The 20303-nt window shown below is 35.8% G+C and overlaps 1 protein-coding gene across 5 annotated transcripts in view; it reads left to right on the top strand.

Annotated features, from left to right (window-relative positions):
• LRRC28 (leucine rich repeat containing 28) overlaps nt 1-20303 on the top strand; it is a 191612-nt gene that overhangs the window by 158083 nt on the left and 13226 nt on the right. For 3 of the 5 annotated variants that reach the window (XM_079698970.1, XM_079698969.1, XM_079698971.1), the window contains exon 10: nt 1176-1335. The exons of 1 other annotated variant lie outside the window; for it this stretch is intronic. In XM_079698970.1, the coding sequence (XP_079555096.1) occupies nt 1176-1335 (160 nt within the window). The remainder of the gene's footprint in view (nt 1-1175; nt 1336-20303) is intronic. One more of the 5 variants, XM_079698972.1, reaches the window with a different exon arrangement.

Genomic DNA, 20303 nt, shown 5'->3' with positions numbered 1-20303 from the left:
GCAAAGTTGGGTACTTCTTCCAACAGAGCAAGTTTTTGCCTTGTAACTTCCTTACACCTGAGAACTATATATACCTAAAGGGAAATTAATTTTAGGAGCCTTTGGCAGTATTACCACAGGATTTGGCGGTGTGTAGATGTCATAGGTGACATGGAGTGTACCTGTGATGCTTTAAGAAAGCACTAGGCAACATTAATAAGAAAACACATTTCAAGTGCTTTTAAAACTACTAAATGTTTTGTCTTTGCTTTAAAGAAAAAAAAAGGTGCATAAAAAAACATCTAACATTAAACTTCCAGGAATGTCTAATACAAATTAAGTTGTTTTTAAAACCTAAACAGAAAACTGAAGTTATTCACCTATGAGCAAATTACATTTTTCAAAATGGTTATTGATAAGTCTGGACAGATATAAAAGATGATAAGATAATTTGTATTTCCTTCCTCAAGATGATTCAGTGATTTTTAGGTGTCACCTCATCATGACCGTTTCTCCCTCTAGATTTACGCTCAGTAGCAACCCAGTGTTCATTTGTGCTCAGGATTGCCTGGACCACTGGGATGTTTTTCTTTAAATGTTTCTTTTGTGTAGCTCAGACTAAACTGAGGAGGAAACACCCTATCTTTATTAGTGACAGCTCATGGGAGTGAGACAAGGAAAAGCTTGGTTTCATTATTTTTCATTTTCTTTGATTTCTTTGTTTCCCCTTTTCATTCTTTTCAGTAAATATAATTTAGCTTGAAAGATTCTAAATGCCCAATAGATTTAGGAAGAATTTAATGAAAGTCTGTTTTAGTCTTCAGTCCCAGTCCTTTTTTTATTCTCTGTCTCTTATAGAAGTTTACAGACCCTCCCTGGGTAAACTTAATGCCTTTTCAGTCTTTGTTCTTAAATAATATTTGGTCTTATTCTTTCCTGGCCTCTACCTCAGGACAGCTCAGGTTGCTCTTAAAAGAGTAGATTAAGGTTTTCTCTTAGTATCAAAAATGTAAAAAGCATCTTTCATTTCCAAATAATGTTACATTTTTATTCAATGCCTATTGGATAACAGAATTTTCAACATGCAGTACTTTTCACTAGCTGAACTTATTTGCTAACAATAAGAAATATTTTAAGAAGCCAAGTTTAAGGAAATCTCATTTTTTATTTGTGCATGATTTTCTCTTGTGTTCCAGATCTGGACTTTCTGTCTCCAATCTCGTTACCCAGAAGTCTCCTGGAGCTGCTGCACTGCCCCTTGGGGCACTGTCACCGGTGTAGTGAGCCCATGTTTACGATTGTTTACCCCAAGCTATTTCCCTTGAGAGAGACGCCAATGGCAGGGCTGCACCAGGGGTAATCATTCCTAAGTGGACACCAGGGCTTACACCCGGGCGAGGGGTGGGAACATGGGGAAGGGTGTAGGACACACATAAAAGTGTTGGTAAGTCAGCAGCTTTAAAGGGGCATAGAATGCTTCCTGCCATACAGCTAAATGAAACAAATGCACATTTTCAGTATCACAAGAAAACTGGATTTCTCTTTATTACATTTTTGGTCTTATACAGAACGGTTTTATTGTATATGTTATTTAGAGTAGCTCATTCTTTGTAGGAGTGTTTTCCTGTTGTTTCCCTATTCACAATAGTCCTTAGGCAATAAGGAATGTAAGAACAAAATATTTGTTATATAATGGGTCCAGCCCAGCTCTTCTATTTAATTTGCATTGCTAACTGAAAGTGTGTGGCTGAGCATTGTGTGTGTGTGTGTTTCTGTTTTGAATTTCTAACCCTTCCAAATAGCATTTTCTTGCCACTGTCTATTTCTTGGCACAGTGCCTTGAGTTTGCTAAGAATGTTAACTAAGTAAAACCCCCATTCTGGTAGTTTATAAAAAGAATATCAGACAATTAAAAATAGGACATGAAATGAAAAAATCCCCCATTAGCACAGTCTCAGCTTATAGATTTTCTAAATTTAGGATCTTCTAAGTTCACATTTTTCAAAGATGAAAAAAAATACTATAATACCTCACTTATCCATCAAATGTGGTATTTTGGGTTAGTACATTTTTCAGGATAACTTGTTACCCCTATTCAGTCCTAGAAGTGTTTCCTTTATAATCATTTTTGTAGAATGAGAGCAAGCGTGGGCAGGGTGCTGAACCTCTCAGAGCCTCAAAATGGGGAAAGAACAGCCTGCTGGGCAGGGCCGTCTAAGGATTAGCAGATGATGAAGGCAAACACTTGGCACATAATGGGTGCTCGTCAAATGGTAGTTACCTTTTCCATCTCTCTACCCACTCCTTCCCAAAACTGCATTTGTCTTTTTCTTACCCTGCATAATCCTATTTTGCTATACTTTCAGTTCCTGTTTCAACTTTCTGTATTTTTAATGCTTCCTGCTTTACTGTGCCTGCCTACAGAAGCCCTCCTCCAAACCTTGCTAATCTGCTACTTCTGATCAGAGGTGATCAGATCACCAAATTTAGTAAAATTCCATTTTAAATTAGAGTTGAAAGGACTGAGTCAGGATTTGAGTATGTTACTACATGAATAAAATTAACTAGTGAAATAGGCACATCTATGAGGAGCAGTAGGGAATATTGGTCAAGTGCACAGTCCCTGATTCTGACTTTCCCATGGGAGACCTTGGGCAAATTACTTAACATCTCTGAGATTCATCTTTTCATCAATAAAATGAGCATAGTAATAGTATCTATTTAATAAGGTCATTGTGAGGATTAAATGAGATCATTTATGTAAAGAGCCCAGGATGGTGCCTGTTATGTAATAAATATTAAGTGACTTAACTATGATCTCTTTTTGTAGCTCAAAGACTTTTAAAAATTTATTTTATGTATGTGTCTTTAGCAAATGATCTTCATATTAGTAAGATATCATCATAGGAAAATCTTCCATTAAACTACAGTAAAATCCTCCTGCATTGTTGTTGCACAATTTCCTATAGAAGATATTTTCTTACTAAAAATATGAAAATGAAAACAATTCAGTATGGTAAGGATGCTCTGTTAGTAGCTGGTAAAATTCTAAATACCTGTTTGAAAAGATAAACTTTCTTTCTATCATGGTAATTAATTTGTGCAAATAAAATAGATCCCTTAAATGAAGTCATTTTTGTGTTATCTTTATATGAAATTTGGGAAACTTGTTCAATAAGCATTTGCATATTTACTGCTACTTATTTCTCTGCTTAAACCTAGAAATTCAGTGTGAATATCTTATATTGCTTTAAAACGTAAAATATAATAGTGTTAGTTTAATAAAATGAGTGTATCAAATACATAGGACTTAGGCAATGCCCTTTTGTTAAGAAAAGCCAGAAGTGCCCATGTTAATAGCAAAAAATGAAATACCAAGATACAAACATGGCTTTCTGTGGTGAGTTAATGCTAAGATCTGAAACTGAGAATTTGTGTCTTTCATTTGGTCCACGGACTTTGCTTCTTCCCACATTGCTATGGAGATTGTGTTAAAAGCTTTGACTTTAGTTTCTACCATAGTTTTTAAAGTACTTTCTTTTGTAATTGAAAACCAAATACTTGAATCTCAATAGCTTATTGCTAAAAATAAAATCAATATTTTTAGTATCATAAACTCTAAAAGGTCTTGATAATATTATTTTTAAGTTTTCTAATATATTCTGTTCAGTGTTCATTGCTTCTTATAAAATAATATTGTATCAGCCAATATCTAAATTAATGTAGACATCTGGCCTTATTTTAAAAGAACATATTGAATATTCTTCTAAAATACCAAGTCCCATACGAGTGTTAGTTCCAACTTAAATTTAATAGAGTCCATTAAAAAGAAATTACAGTATTTTGCATAAATAGTGAATACCCAAATCTTCAAATATTTATAGAAGAGAATAATGGCTAGTATGTTCATAACTTTTGATCATGATAGGCATAGCAAATTTTCATTCCCCCAAATTACCGTTCATTTATTAAAATGGAGAATGTCAACTCATAGGATTATTTACTAGTATAACATGTGTCTGGCTTTTCCCACACATGTATGCATCTCATAAGTTTTATATTTCCCAAGGTTTTTCAAGGGTATTTTATGAGTTTCCTAGGGATACCTCAACAAAATACCACAAAACTGGGTGACTTACAAAGCTTCTACAGATATTGTCTCAGAGTTCTGAAGGCTAGAAGTCTGAAATCAAGATGTGGCAGGATTGGTTCCTTCTGAGGGCTGTGATGGAAGGATCTAATCTTTGCAGATGGCCATCGTCTCCCTTCTTCTCTTCACATCATCTTACCTCTATGTGTGTCTATCTCAGTGTCCAAATTTCCCTTGTTTATAAGAACACCAGTGACATTTCACTAGGGCCCTCCCTAATGACCTCATCTTAACTAATTACACTGGCAATGACCCTGTTTCCAAATAAGGTTACTGTATTACTCTGCTAGGGCCACCATAACAAAATACCATAGGCTGGGTGACTTAAACAACAGAAATTTAATTTCTCACAGTTCTGGAAGCTGGAAGTCTGAAATCAGGGTGCATGTGGTTAGGTTGTGCTGAGGGCTGTCTTCCTGATTTGAAGATAGCTGCTTTCTTGCTGCCTCAAGTGGCAGAGAACACGAGCACACATGTGCACAAGCTCTCCAGTGTCTCTTCTTATAAGGGCACTAATCCTATCATGAGGGCCCCACCCTCATGAACTCATCTAAACCTAATATCTCCAAAAGGCCCCATCTCCAAATACCATCACATTGGAGATTAGGGCTTAAAATATGAACTGGTGGCAGGATGGGGGGACACAGTTCAGTCCATAGCAGTCACATTCTGGGGTTCTGGGGATTAGGACTGTAACATGAATTTGGGGGGGATACAGTTCAAATCATAACAGTCTGTCCTCCAAAAATCCATGTCCTTCTCAGATGCAAAATAAATTCACTCCATCCTAACACCCCTCAAATCCCAACCCATTCCAGCATGACTCTTAAGTTCAAAATCTCATCTTAAGTATCTAAATCAGGTATGGATAAAACTCAGGTATAACTCGCCTTGGGACAAAACTCCTCTCCATCTGTAAACCTGTAAAACCAGACTGGTTGTCTGCTTTCAATATATAATGGTGGGACAGGCATAAGATAGACATTCCCTTTACAAAAAGGAGGACAAGAGGTCATGAGTTTCAAACAAGTCCAAAACTTAAAAGGGCAAATTCCATTAGATTTTAATGCTTGAGAATAATCCTCTGGCTAGATGCTCTGTCCTTTAGGCCCACTGGGGTGGTGGCCCCACCTCCTCAGCCCTGAGTGGGGCCCTGCTGTCTAAAACCAAGGAAGTTGCCCCATCCTCTGGAATTGAGGAGGTAGCCCCATCCCCGGGGTTATTCTTCCCTTTACTTGATAGCTTGTTTCCTGCCTGTAGAATCCCAGAAGGCTGACAGCATGTCTTCACCCTGTCCCATCTCTGTCCTCTTTGGTCCAAGCTGTCAACCTTTCTGCTGAAATGGTTGACTGGATCCACAAGTCACATGCCTAATCTCTTTAGAAAAGGTTGTCCAGCCACACCCTTGGTGTTCTCTCCAGAACATGCTTTCTCATTTTTTACAATGTAGATAGCCTGAGAATTTTCCATATCTTCAAGTTCTGGTTCCTTTTTGCTGAACAATTCCCTCAATTTATCTCCCTCCTCTCACATTTTACTGTAAGCAGCAAAGAGAAACCAGGCCATGCCTTCAATGCTTTGCTTAGAAACCTCCTCAGCTAAATATAGGCATACCCATCTTTTTGTGCTTCGTTTTATTTCACTTCACAGATATTGCACTTTTTATAAATTGAAGGTTTGTGGTAACCCTGTGTCAAGAAAATCTACTGGTACCATTTCTCCAACAGCATTTGCTCACTTCCTGTCTCTGTGTCACCTTTTGGTAATTCTCACAATACTTCAAACTTTTTCATTATTATTATACTTGTTATGGGGATCTGTGATGAGTAATCTTTGATGTTACTACTACAGTTCATTGAAGGCTCAGATGATTGTTAGCATGTTTAGCAATAAATTATTTTTAAATTAAGGTATATACATTTTTTTAAACATAATGCTATTGCATACTTAATAGACTACAATATAGTGTAAGTGTAACTTTTATATGTACTGGGAAACCAAACAATTTGTGTGACTTGCTTTATTGCTGTATTTGCTTTATTGCGGTGGTTTGGAATTGAGCCTGCAATATCTCTGAGGTCTGCCTGTATCCAAGTTCATCACTTACAAGTTTTATTTTCCATCCAACAGAACACAGTTCAGTCAAGTCCTCTGTGCTTTACAACAAAGGTCATCTTTCTTTCATTTTCCAATAACACATTGCTCATTTTTGTCTGAGACCTCACCAGAAACACCTTTAACACTCATATTTCCAGCAACATTCTGTTCATGACAATATGTGTATTCTCTAAGACAATAGAAGCTTTTTCTATAGCTTTCCTCTTTCCTTTGTAAGCCCTCACCAGCTATCCTTTAACATCTATATTTCTACCAATAGTCTTCTCAAGGCAGAACTCTTCTAGCCTCTGCTACTTAATTTCAAAGCCACATCTAGATTTTTAAATATTTGTTACAGCAGCATCTCTTACCAGTAGCTGAATTTGTATTAGTTAGCAGTCTCTAGAGAAACAAAACATATATCTATATCTATATCTGTAAATAGTAAATATAGACAGAGATTGATTTTAAGGAATTGGCTCACATGACTGGGGAGCTGGCAAGTCCAAAACCACAGGGCAGGCTGACAGGCTGGAAGTTCAGAAAAGAGTTGATATTGCAGTCTTGAGTCTGAATTTCACAGGGCAACAGGCTAGAAACTCAGGGTTTTTAAGTTGCTGTCTTAAGGAAAAGTCCTTCTACTTCTTTGCTCTAAAGGCCTCCAACTGATTGGGTGAGGCCCACCTTATGGAGCGTAATCTGCTTTACTCAAAGTCTACTGATTTAAATGTCAGTCACATCTAAGAAATACCTTCACAGCAACATCTAGACTGATATTTGACCAAACAACTGGGTACCATGGTCTAGCCAAGTTGACACATAAAATTAACCATCACAGACATTCAAAAGGTCTCACTTAAATCACCAGGATGTTTTGAGACAGAAATTGCCAATGGCCCAGGATCCCAGTGTTCCTTCGCATATCACTTGGGTTAAGTTTGGGCCATAGCAGATATTAACAGTGTACACTCAGGTGTTGGTGTGGTGACATCTCTGCTTTTGTACAGTGAGGCCCTGGGCTGGAATGAAAGAACTTATAGGCCTTAGGGGTCAGGAGACCCAGCTGGAAGTTGAGCTGTGTTACTTAGTACTGTAAGATAGGTACCATTATTAGATTGAACTGTGTGAATCATATGCCTTCCATGTGGTTCAACCTAATATAACCCCTATGTTACAGGAGTAGGAGGGTGTGGAACTGAGGGACAGGAAGATGAGAAACTGGGCCAAGGCCTCATAGCAGAGCTGGGATTTGATCCATAGCAAGTCTGGCTCCAAATCCATGTTTTAGACACTATGCTGTAATTAGCTACTGAGTGAATCACTACACATGAAGAAATTTTGAAATGGTACTCATAAATATAAAATGAAAATAAGCTCTAATATTCTGAACAAGATACTTTTGAAATATGTATGTGTGTATACATATACGTGTGTGTGCTCTAAAGAAATCCAGCAGGATGTAGATCTAACTCTAAACTGTGGTTATCTTGGAAGGGAGGAATGTAGGGTTATGGAGTAGTCAGGTGGGGACTTTAATTTTCAATTCTGCATACTACAGAATCATTTGAGTATTTTCAATAAGGATGTATTTTTATAGATACACAAAATAACAAAAATAGTATGTATCTAAAGGAACTTTAAAAAATCCTTTGCTTAAAGCTTTATATAGGTTAAAAAAGACAAGGAAAGGTTCTTGGGGCAATTTTTTTTTAAGTTTAGGTAAAAATGTTTTTAAACAGGTTACACAGTGATATCCAATTTTTGTCAGCTATGGGTATATGTATATATATATATAAATATATACATATATATACATACACATACATATATAGTCTTTTACAACTTTGTTGACCAACAAAGTTCATTTGGGTTTTTCCATAACATCTTATGGGAAAAACCTGAGCAAATTTTTGGCCAACCCAAAAGTTTAAATTGTTAAATACGTAGAAAACGTCTTGATGGCTCACTAAAGTAACAGTGGCTTTCTTTGAGTAGTGTTGAATTTTTACAACAAACTGATGTCACTTTAAAAATTAAAAATAATGTTTAATTATTAAAACATTAGTAGACCAGTGGTTTCTTTTCTACTTATTTATTTGGGGGGGAGACAAAGTAAATCTGTTCAAGTCATATGTTATCATCAAAGCAAAATTAGGAAATAGAATTCTGCAAAAGGAAATTGTATCAAGTGGAAGTACTGCCACTGGAAATGACAACTGTTAATATTTTAGGTTAAAGTAGAATATCTCTTAGTTGATTTCCTAACTGAGGATCCAGATTCTTGATGCTTCCTATTCCTTTTTCTTTTTTAATTGGGGTAAGAACATTTAACTTGAGATCTACCTTCTTAACAAATTTTTAAGTGCACAGTATAGTATTAACTGTAGGCACTATATTGTACAGCAGCTCTCTAGAACTTACTCATCTTGCACAACTGAAACTATACCCATTGAACACAACTCCCATTTCTCCCTCCCTGCAGTCCCTGGTAACTCACCATTCTACTCTCTGCTTCTGAGTTTGACTATTTTAGTGAGTGTAATCATGTAAGTGTAATCATGCAGTATTTGTCCTGTGACTGTCTTATTTCCCCTACCATAATGTCTTCCAGGTTCATCCCACTTTTAAGGCTGAATAGTATTCCATTGTATGTACACACCACATTTTTTAAATCTATTCATCAGTCGATAAGCATTTAGCTTGTTGCCATATTTTGGATATTGTGAATAATGCTGCAGTGAACATGGGAGTGCAGATATTTCTTTGAGACCCTGATTTCAATTCTTTTGGATATATACTCAGAACTGGGATTGCTGGATATGATCATTCTAGTTTTAATTTTTTGAGGAATTATTTTGCATAGTGGCTGCACCATTTTACATTCCCACCAACATATGTAAGGATTCCAATTTCTCTACACCCTTGCCAACACTTATTTTTTTGTTTGTCTTTTTTTAGAGCAGCCCTCCTAACAGGTGTGAGGTGATATCTCATTGTGGTTTTGATTTGCATTTCCCTGATGATTAGTGATGTTGAGAACCTTTTCATATACCTGTTGACCATCTGTATGTCTTCTTTGGAGAAATGTCTATTTAAATCCTTTACCTATTTTTAAATCAGATTGGTTTTTTTGCTATTGAATGATAAGAGTTTCTTATATATTTTAGGTATTAACCCATGATCAAATACAGGGTTTGCAAATACTGTCTTCCATTCTGTAAATTATGTTTTGCTTTTGTTGATGGTTTACTTTGCTGCTTAGAAGCTTAGTTTGATGTAGTCCCACATGCCTATTTTTGTTTTGTGGCTTGTGGTTTTGGTGCCATAGCCAAGAAATCATTGTCAAGACTAATGTCAAGTAGCTTGTGCACTATGTTTTCTTCTAGGGGTTTTATAGTTTCAGGTCTTATGTTTACATTTTTAATTCACTTAGAGTTGATGTTTTTGTGTATGATGTAGGATAAGGGTCCACTTCCATACTTTTGCATATGAATATCCAGTTTTCACACACTATTTGTTGAAGAGATTGTCCTTTTCCCGTTGTATATGCTTGGCTTCCTTGTGGAAAATCAGTTAGCTGCATATGTGTGGGTTTATTTCTAGCCTGTCTATTCTGTTCTATTGGTCTACATATCTGTCTTTATGCCAGTACCATACTGCTTTGATTACTGTAGCTTTATGGTATATTTTCAAATCAGGAAACATGATGCCTTAAGCTTTGTTCTTTTTTCTCAAGATTTGTTGGACTATTCAGGATCTTTTGTGGGACCATATGAATTTTAGGATTTTTTTTTCTATTTCCATTTTTAAAAAGCCATTGGAGTTATTTCCAAATAGCTCGGAATAATGCATCCACTCATTTACTGATTTATCCACTCAGTTAGCAGACATGCATTGAGCATCTACTGTGAGCAGGGCACTGTGGTGGTGATGACAGCATGGCTTCAGTCGGCTGCTTTGAAGCTCAGATTTACAGAGCTTGGTTTCTTCAGGAACTCTCCATGGTCTTTTAAGCCAGAGTAATTACATGAGAGGACCAGATGTCTGGGTAACTGTTGTGCCTTGCGATAGAGACCCATTTGTTACGGGGCGTGCAGAACTGTCTTTGTCTTATTACTTCCCTTTGTCTGTTACAACAACTTAATACTCCTTCCTCCCACTCACTACTAGCTTATTTTAAAATAATATATTCTATCTAATACTTATATGGTTAAATCACTTATCACTTATGAAATGTTTCACATTTCCTTACCCTTGCTTTCTGTGGATATTACTTTCTTTTACTATTTTTTTAACATCTTTATTGCAGTATAATTGCTTTACAGTCTTGTGTTAGTTTCTGCTGTGTAACAAAGTGAATCATCTATATGCATAGGTATATCCCCATATCTCCTCCCTCTTGTGTCTCCCTCCCACCCTCCTTATCCCACCCCACTAGGTGGTTGCAAAGCACTGAGCTGATCTCCCTGTGCACGCAGCTGCTTCCCACTAGCTATTTTACATTTGGTAGTGTATATATGTCAATGCTACTCTCTTACTTCGTCCCAGCTTACCCTTCCCCCTCCCTGTGTCCTCAAGTCCATTCTTTATGTCTGCGTCTTTATTCCTGTCTTGCCCCAAGGTTCATTAGAACCTTTTTTTTTCTTTAGATTCCATATATATGTGTTAGCATACGGTATTTGTTTTTCTCTTTCTGACTTACTTCACTCTGTATGACAGTCTCTAGGTCCATCCACCTCACTACAAATAACTCAATTTCGTTTCTTTTTATGGCTGAGTAATATTCCATTGTATGTATGTGCCACATCTTCTTTATCCATTCATCTGTTGATGGACACTTAGAATGCTTCCATGTCCTGGCTATTGGAAATAGTGCTGCAGTGAACATTGTGGTACATGACTCTTTTTGAATTATGGTTTTCTCAGGGTATATGCCCAGTAGTGGGATTGCTGGGTCGTATGGTACTTCTATTTTTAGTTTTTTGAGGAACCTCCATACTTTTCTCCATAGTGGCTGTACCAATTTACATTCCCACCAACAGTGCAAGAGGGTTCCCTTTTCTCCACACCCTCTCCAGCTTTTATTGTTTGTAGATTTTTTGATGATGGCCATTCTGACTGGTGTGAGGTGATACCTCATTGTAGTTTTGATTTGCATTTCTCTAATAATTAGTGATGTTGAGCATCTTTTCATGTGTTTGTTGGCAATCTGTATATCTTCTTTGGAGAAATGTCTACTTAGGTCTTCTGCCCATTTTTGGATTGGGTTATTTGTTTTCTTGATATTGAGCTACATGAGCTACTTGTATATTTTGGAGATTAATCCTTTGTCGGTTGCTTCATTTGCAAATATTTTCTCCCATTCTGAGGGTTAGCTTTTCATCTTGTTTATGGTTTCCTTTGCTGTGCAAAAGCTTTTAAGTTTCATTAGGTCCCATTTGTTTATTTTTTCTTATTTCCATTTCTCTAGGAGGTGAGTCAAAAAGGATCTTCCTGTGATTTATGTCATAGAGTGTTCTGCCTATGTTTTCCTCTAAGAGTTTTATACTGTCTGGCCTTAATTTAGGTCTTCAATCCATTTTGAGTTTATTTTTGTGTATGGTGTTAGGAAGTGTTCTAATTTCATTCTTTTACATGTAGCTGTCCAGTTTTCCCAGCACGACTCATTGAAGAGGCTGTCTTTTCTCCATTGTACACTCTTTCCTCCTTTATCAACTATAAGGTGACCATATGTGCGTGGGTTTATCTCTGGGCTTTCTATCCTGTTCCATTGATCTATATTTCTGTTTTTGTGCCAGTACCATACTGTCTTGATTACTGTAGCTTTGTAGTATAGTCTGAAGTCTGGGAACATGATTCCTCCAGCTCCGTTTTTCTTTCTCAAGATTGTTTTTCCTATTCGGGGTCTCTTGTGTTTCCATACAAATTGTGAAATTTTTTGTTCTAGTTCTGTGACAATGCCATTGGTTGTTTGACAGGGGTCGCATTGAATCTGTAGATTGCTTTGAGTAGTATAGTCATTTTCACAATGTTGATTCTTCCAATCCAAGAACATAGTATATCTCTCCATCTGTTTGTATCATCTTTAATTTTTTTCATCAGTTTCTTATAGTTTTCTGCATACAGTTTTTTGGCTCCTTAGGTAGGTTTATTCCTAGGTATTTTATTCTTTTTGTTGCAATGGTAAATGGGAGTGTTTCCTTAATGTCTCTTTCAGATTTTTCATCATTAGTGTATAGGAATGCAAGATATTTCTGTGCATTAATTTGTATCCTGCTACTCTACCAAATTCACTAATTAGCTCTAGTAGTTTTCTGGTAGCATCTTTAGGATTCTGTATGTATAGTGTCATGTCATCTGCAAACTGACAGTTTTAATTCTTCTTTTCTGACTTGCATTCCTTTTATTTCTTTTTCTTCTCTGATTGCTGTGGCAGAAACTTCCCAAACTTGGAAGTGGGCAACCTTCTCCTGTTCCTGATCTTAGAGGAAATGGTTTCAGTTTTTCACCATTGAGAACGATGTTGGCTGTGGGTTTGTCATATATGACCTTTATTATGTTGAGGTAGGTTCCCTCTATGCCTACTTTCTGGAGAGTTTTTATCATAAATTGGTGTTGAATTTTGTCAGAAGCTTTTTCTGCATCTATTGAGATGATCATATGGTTTTTCTCCTTCAATTTGTTGATATGGTGTATCACATTGATTGATTTGCATATATTGAAGAATCCTTGCATTCCTGGGATAAACCCCACTTAATCATGGTGTGTAATCCTTTTAATGTGCTGTTGGATTCTGTTTGCTAGTATTTTCTTGAGGATTTTTGCATCTATGTTTATCAGAGATATTGACCTGTAGTTTTCTTTTTTTGTGACATCTTTGTCTGGTTTTGGGATCAGGGTGATGGTGGCCTCATAGAAAGTGTTGGGGTGTGTTCCTCCCTCTGCTGTATTTTGGAAGAGTTTGAGAAGGATAGGTGTTAGCTCTTCTCTAAATGTTTGATAGAATTCGCCTGTGAAGCCATCTGGTCCTGGGCTTTTGTTTGTTAGATTTTTAATCACAGTTTCAATTTCAATGCTTGGATTGGTCTGTTTGTATTTTCTGTTTCTTCCTGGGTCAGTCTCGGAAGATTGTGCTCTTCTACGAATTTGTCCATTTCTTCCAGGTTATCCATTTTATTGGGATAGTTGCTTGTAGTAATCTCTCATGATCCTTTGTATTTCTGCAGTATCAGTTTTTACTTCTCCTTTTTCATTTCTAATTCTATTGCTTTGAGTCTTCTCCCTTTTAATCTTGATGGTCTGGCTAATGGTTTATCAGTTTTGTTTATCTTGTCAAAGAACCGGCTTTTAGTTTTATTGATCTTTGCTATTGTTTCTTTCATTCTTTTTCATTTATTTCTGATCTGATCTTTATGATTTCTTTTCTTCTGCTAACTTTGCGGTTTTTTTGTTCTTCTTTCACTAACTGTAAGGTTAGGTTATTTATTTGAGATTTTTCTTGTTTCTTGAGGTAGGATTGTATTGCTATAAACTTCCATCTTAGAACTGCTTTTGCTGCCTCCCATAGGTTTTGGGTCATCGTGGTTTCATTGTCATTTGTTTCTAGGTATTTTTTGATTTCCCCTTTGATTTCTTCAGTGATCTCTTGGTTATTTAGTAGTGTATTGTTTAACCTCCATGTGTTTGTATTTTTTACAGTTTTTTTTTCCTGTACTTGATATCTAGTCTCATAGCATTGTGGTCGAAAAGATAGTTGATATGATTTCAATATTCTTAAATTTACCAAGGCTTGATTTGTGACCCAATATATGGTCTATCCTGGAGAATGTTCCATGAGCACTTGAGAAAAAAGTGTGTTCTGTTGGTTTTGGATGGAATGCCTTATAATTATCAATTCAGTCCATCTTGTTTAATGTGTCATTTAAAGCTTGTGTTTCCTTATTTATTTTCATTTTGGATGATCTGTCCATTGGTGAAAGTGGGGTGTTAAAGTCCCCTTCCATTATTGTGTTACTGTTGATTTCCCCTTTTATGGCTGTTGGCATTTGCCTTATGTATTGAGGTGCTCCTGTATCAGGTGCATAAATATTTACAGTTGTTATATCTTCTTGGATTGATCCCTTGATCATTATGTAGTGTCCTTCTTTGTCTCTAGTAATAGTCTTTATTTTAAAGTCTATTTTGTCTAATATGAGAATTGGTACTCCAGCTTTCTTTTGATTTCCATTTGGATGGAATATCTTTTTCCATCCCCTCACTTTCAGTCTGTATGTGCCCCTAGGTCTGAAGTGGGTCTCTTGTACATAGCATACGTATGGGACTTGTTTTTGTATCCATTCAGCCAGTCTTTGTCTTTTGGTTGGAGCATTTAATCCATTTACATTTAAGGTAATTATGGATATGTATGTTCCTATTCCCATTTTCTTAATTGTTTTGGGTTTGTTTTTGTAGGTCTTTTCCTTCTCTTGTGTTTCCTGCCTAGAGAAGTTCCTTTAGCATTTGTTTTAAAGCTGGTTTTGTGGTGCTGAATTCTCTTAGCTTTTGCTTGTCTGTAAAGGTTTTAATTTCTCCATTGAATCTGAATGAGATCCTTGCTGGGTAGAGTAATCTTGGTTGTAGTTTTTTCCCTTTCATCACTTTAAATATGTTCTGCCACTCCGTTCTGGCTTGCAGAGTTTCTGCTGAAAAATGAGCTGTTAACCTTATGGAGATTCCCTTGTATGTTATTTTTTGCTTTTCCCTTGCTGCTTTTAATATTTTTTCTTTGTATTTAATTTTTGATAGTTTGATTAACATGTGTCTCAGCGTGTTTCTCTTTGGGTTTATCCTGTATGGTACTCTCTGCGCTTCCTGGACTTGATTGACTATTTCCTTTCCCATATTAGGCAAGCTTTTGAACATAATCTCTTCAAATATTTTCTCAGACCCTTTCTTTCTCTCTTCCTCTTCTGGGACCCCTATAATTCGAATGTTGGTGTGTTTAATATTGTCCCAGAGGTCTCTGAGACTGTCCTCAGTTCTTTTCATTCTTTTTTCTTTATTCTTCTCCCTGGCAGTTATTTCCACCATTTTATCTTCCAGCTCACTTATCTGTTGTTGTGCCTCAGTTATTCTGCTATTGAGCCCTTCTGGAGAATTTTTAATTTCATTTATTGTGTTGTTCATCACTGTTTGTTCGCTCTTTAGTTCTTCTAGATCCTCGTTAAATGTTTCTTGTATTTTCTCCATTCTGTTAACAAGATTTTGGATCATCTTTACTATCATTACTCTGAATTCGTTTTCAGGTAGGTTGTGTATTTCGTCTTCATTTAGTTGGTCTTGTAGGTTTTTACCTTGCTCCTTTATCTGTAACAAAATTTTTTGTCATTTCATTTTTTTTTTTTTTTTGGATGGGTGGTGCTATATTCCTGTCTTACTGGTTGTTTGGCCTGATACCTCCAGCACTGGAGTTTCCAGGCAGCTGGATAGAGCTAGGTCTTGGTGCTGAGATGAGGACCTCTGGGAGGCCTCACTCTGATTGATATTCCCTGGATCTAAGGTTCTCTGTTAGTCCAGAAGTTTGGACTTGGAGCTCCCACCACAGGAGCTCAGGCCTGACCTCCAGCTTGGGAATCAAGATCCCACAAGCCAGTCACTGAGGGTTCCTCCCATCCCCTTAGGTGTCCATGGTCCCCCACCGGTGCCTGGTAGGTACCCTAGTTGTGTCGCTATTACTTTCTTCTGTGAAACCAGTTGACATCAGTAATACTGACATTAATTGCTTACTTATGTTTGTGGGTTTTTTTTTTCTTTCAGCAGGTGCCTATTTGTTGGCACCAACTTAAGGTAACTTATGAAATTTTACACGGGTAAAATATTTCTCAACCAATTTAAATAAATTGTTCTTAACTTTTTCTTTCTCATTGTATCACTAAACAATCATGTACTGACCATCTGCTGGGTGCCAAACTCTCTACTAGGTATTAGGGGTTCAATTATGACCAAACCACCTGATACTTCTTTTCCCATACATATCTCACCCCTAAAGTTCTAGGGCATAGGCAAATCTAGTATATATTTAAGTCTTTGGTTCTGCACACAGAATCTTCCCATGAGAGACAGTCATTAACCATAAATATAACAAGAAATACCTTATGTTATTAGATGATTCTCACATAATTCTCTTACATGTTAATATGTTCACAGGCTTGGGATTTCTTCTGATCGATTCTTTCTAATATTATTTTTCTTCTGGCTTGAATTTCTGTATGAGTCAAGGATATGCTTTTTTGTTTCTAATCAGAAAATAGGTTTATAAAGAAAACACCACATTTTTATGATTTTTGTGGGCTCCAGTATATGCAACAACATTGTGATTTTTTTCTTAAAAATAATGTTATTTATTTTAAAACTAAGCTGAAATGCTCTTTCTTCTGCCTTGCCTATAAGTATGCTCAGAGATTCTAAAGTAACAAATGTCATGTCTGATGTTCTTTGTAGAATTTATCAGCATCTTTTTCCTAATTCTAGAGTTTATTGCTTAGCTAAAACTTTCTCCCCTGAAACTATCATGTCTCTGGTTCCACAGTTCTGTAATTTTTTTAAAGGACCTAACCAACACAAATGCATTGTTAAGGCAGTAGACTTGTTGATGTACTTGTAACAACTTAGATCATTAATGAAGCAAGCAGATACAGTATGCTCTTAGATGAGTTTCCCAAAAGTAAATAAGTACACATATTACTCAGCCATTGAAAAGAATGAAATAATGCCATTTGCAGCAACAGGGATGGACCTAGAGATTGTCATACTGAGTGAAGTAAGTCAGACAGAGAAAGAGAAATATTGTATTATATCGCTTATATGTAGAATCTGAAAAGAAATGATACAAATGAACTTATATACAAAACACAAACATACTCAGACTTAGAGAAGGAACTTATGGTTACCACTGGGGAAGGGACAGTTAGGGAGTTTGGGATTGACATGTACACACTGCTATATTTAAAATGGATTACCAACAGGAACCTACTGTAAAGCACAGGGAACTCTGCTCATTATTATGTAACAACCTAAATGGGAAAAGAATTTGAAAAAGAATAGATATAGGAAGGAATTTGGGAAAGAATAGATACACATATATGTATAACTGAATCACTGCTGTACACCTGAAACTAACACAACATTGTTAATCAACTATACTCCAATATAAAATAAAGTTTTTTTTTTTTAATAAATAAATACACAGGCTTGGGATTTCTTTGTAGCCCAAATATGACACCTCCATGTTACCCACCCTACCCCGTTGAGCATGATAAGGAGTTAATGATGATCCAGTGAGCATTATGCTTCAGTGAATAACAATCCCATATCTGCATGGAATTGGATTTTTTTGCTTAGAACCTTAAATTTTTTTTTTTTTTTTTTTTTTTTTTTTTTTGCGGTATGCGGGCCTCTCACTGTTGTGGCCTCTCCCGTTGTGGAGCACAGGCTCCGGACGCGCAGGCTCAGCAGCCACGGCTCATGGGCCCAGCTGCTCCGCGGCATGTGGGATCCTCCTGGACCGGGGCACGCAGGCGGACTCTCAACCACTGCACCACCAGGGAAGCCCAAGAACCTTAATTTTTAATTAACTGGTTGTGGTATGAAGTGCATCACTTCTATGAATGATTTTTCAGTTAACATAATTGTCTTTTAAGAAAACAGGAAGAAATAAGTTTAGATAGCTGATCCTCAAAAATGCACTTGCCTTTTAAGATCATTTTGTGCCTGAGTTTCATTTCAGTTGTTATTTATACAACCATATATATTCTGGTGTAGCAAATTATCTGAACTAGGGTTCTAACCAACTTTAGTTTTTTTTTTAAAGTAAGGTAATACAAAGTATCTAATAACTTAAAATTCACATAACTTCCTGAGTTAAGAAAATCTCAAAAGTGATGCCTGCCTTTTCATTTTCTTACAAGTATAATTTGCAAAGTAGAAAGTTTTAATTTTGATCAAGTCAAATTTATCCATTTTAATTTTATAGCTAGTGCTTTTTGTGTCCTAAGAAATCTTTACCTACTGCCAAGGTCATGAAGATAATCTCTTATGTTCTCTTCAATTTCATTGATCTGTGTCTCTCCCTCAGTCAGTACCAAACTGTCTTGATTACTGTAGTTATATAGTAGGCCTTAATATCAGGTGAAGTGATACTTTCACTTTAATCTTCTCTTTCAAGATTGTCTTAACTATTCTAAGGTCTTTGCTTTTCTGTAGAAGTTTTAGAATAAGCTTATCTTTGTTTCCAAAGAACAAAGATAAGCTGGATTTTGTGCTGGATTTTGATAAGAATTGCATTTAATCTATAGATCAGTTTGGAGAGAATTGACATCTTTACTATTTCTGAGTCTTCCAGTTCATGAACACAGTATGCCTCTCCATTTATTTAGGTATTCTTTTATTTCTTTCATCAGCATTTAATAATTTTAAGCATCCTTAAATGTTTTAAGTTTATACCCAAGTATTTTACTTTCTTTGTATGATTATAAATGATATTATATTTTAAAAATTCAGTTTCCATGTGTTTATTGTTAGTATACAGAAATATGATTAATTTTTATATTTTGATCTCATGTGCTTGCAACCTTGCTGAACTTGCTTAAGAGTCTAGGAGTATTTTTTATAGATTCCTTGGCATTTTCCATGTAGACATGTCATCTGAAAGTAGGAAAAGTTTTTATTTCTTCCTTTCCAATCTGTATGCCTTTTATTTCTTTTTCTTGCTTTATTGACTAAGGTGGTGAAAATGGACATCACTGTCCATTTTGTATGGACATTTTGTATGATGTAAGCAGTAGGTTTTATCAAATATTTATCAAATTGAGAAAGATCCCCTTTATTCCTGGTTTGCTGAGAGTTTTTTTTTTTAATCATGAATGGGTGTTGTATTTGGTTAAATACTTTTTGAGGTCATTGATATCATACTAATTTTTCTTTGTTAACCTGTTGATGTATTGGATGACATTGATTTTCAAATATTGAACCAGCTTTACATACCCAGAATAACTCCCACTTGATTGTGGTATATAGTTCTTTTTATAATACATTTCTGTATTTAATTTGTTAATACTTTCTTGAGGATTTTTATATCTCTGTTCATGAGAGATATTGGTCTGTAGTTTTCTGGTTTTGTACTCTTTGTCTGGTTTTAGAGTCAGAGTAATACTGGCCACATAAAATAAGCTGGGAAGTGTTCCTCCTCTCCTATTTTTCTGAAAGAGACAGTGTAAAAATTCCTCTTAGTACTTCTTTAAGTGTTTGATAGAATTCTCCAGTGAAACAATCTGTGTGAGCCTGGAAATTTCTCTTTTTTAATTACAGACTCAATTTCTTTAATAGTTACAGGACTATTCAGGTGGGCTATTTTATCTTGGTTGAGTTTTGGTAGTTTGTGGTTTTCAAGGGATTCATCTGTTCTCAGTTTTCAAATTTATTAGTGTGAAGTTTTTTAAGGTATTCCCTTATATCTTTTTAATGACTGCAGAATATGTTTAATATCACCTGTTTCATTTCTTATATTAATTTGTGTTTTCCTTTTTTTAATCTTTGTTAGTCTTGCTAGAGATTTATCAATTTTATTGATCTTGTTAATCCTAGTGAAGGTTTTAATTTCATTGGTTTCTCCTCTTCCTCCTACTAGCTTTGGATTTATTTTGCTCTTTTTTTTAGCGGGGGGTGCGGTTAGGGTAGAAACTTAGAGTATTGATTTAAGACCTTTCCTATTTTCTAACTTAAGCATTTAAAGCTATTAATTTCTCTGTCAGCACTGCTTTACTATGTCTCAAAATTTTTGATATGTTGTATTTTTATTTTCATTGTTTAAGTTTTTATACCTTTGAGACTGTCTCTTTAACCCATAGAAAAGATTTACACACTTGGAGATTTTCCTGTTCTTTCTGTTACTGATATCTAATTCGATTCCATAATGGACACAGATGTACTCTATGATTTTTACTTGCTTTAGACTTAAATTGTTCTTCTTTCTCTAACTTCCTGGGTGAGGTTTACATTATTGATATTAGAGCTTTCTTCTTTTCTAATATTTGTATTTGTG

Source organism: Hyperoodon ampullatus (genome assembly GCF_949752795.1).
Source record: "Hyperoodon ampullatus genome assembly, chromosome: 3".
In the NCBI taxonomy this organism is placed as follows: domain Eukaryota; kingdom Metazoa; phylum Chordata; class Mammalia; order Artiodactyla; family Ziphiidae; genus Hyperoodon; species Hyperoodon ampullatus.
The sequence above is the reverse complement of the archived record's forward strand: the minus strand, read 5'-3'. Positions and strand labels throughout refer to the sequence as shown.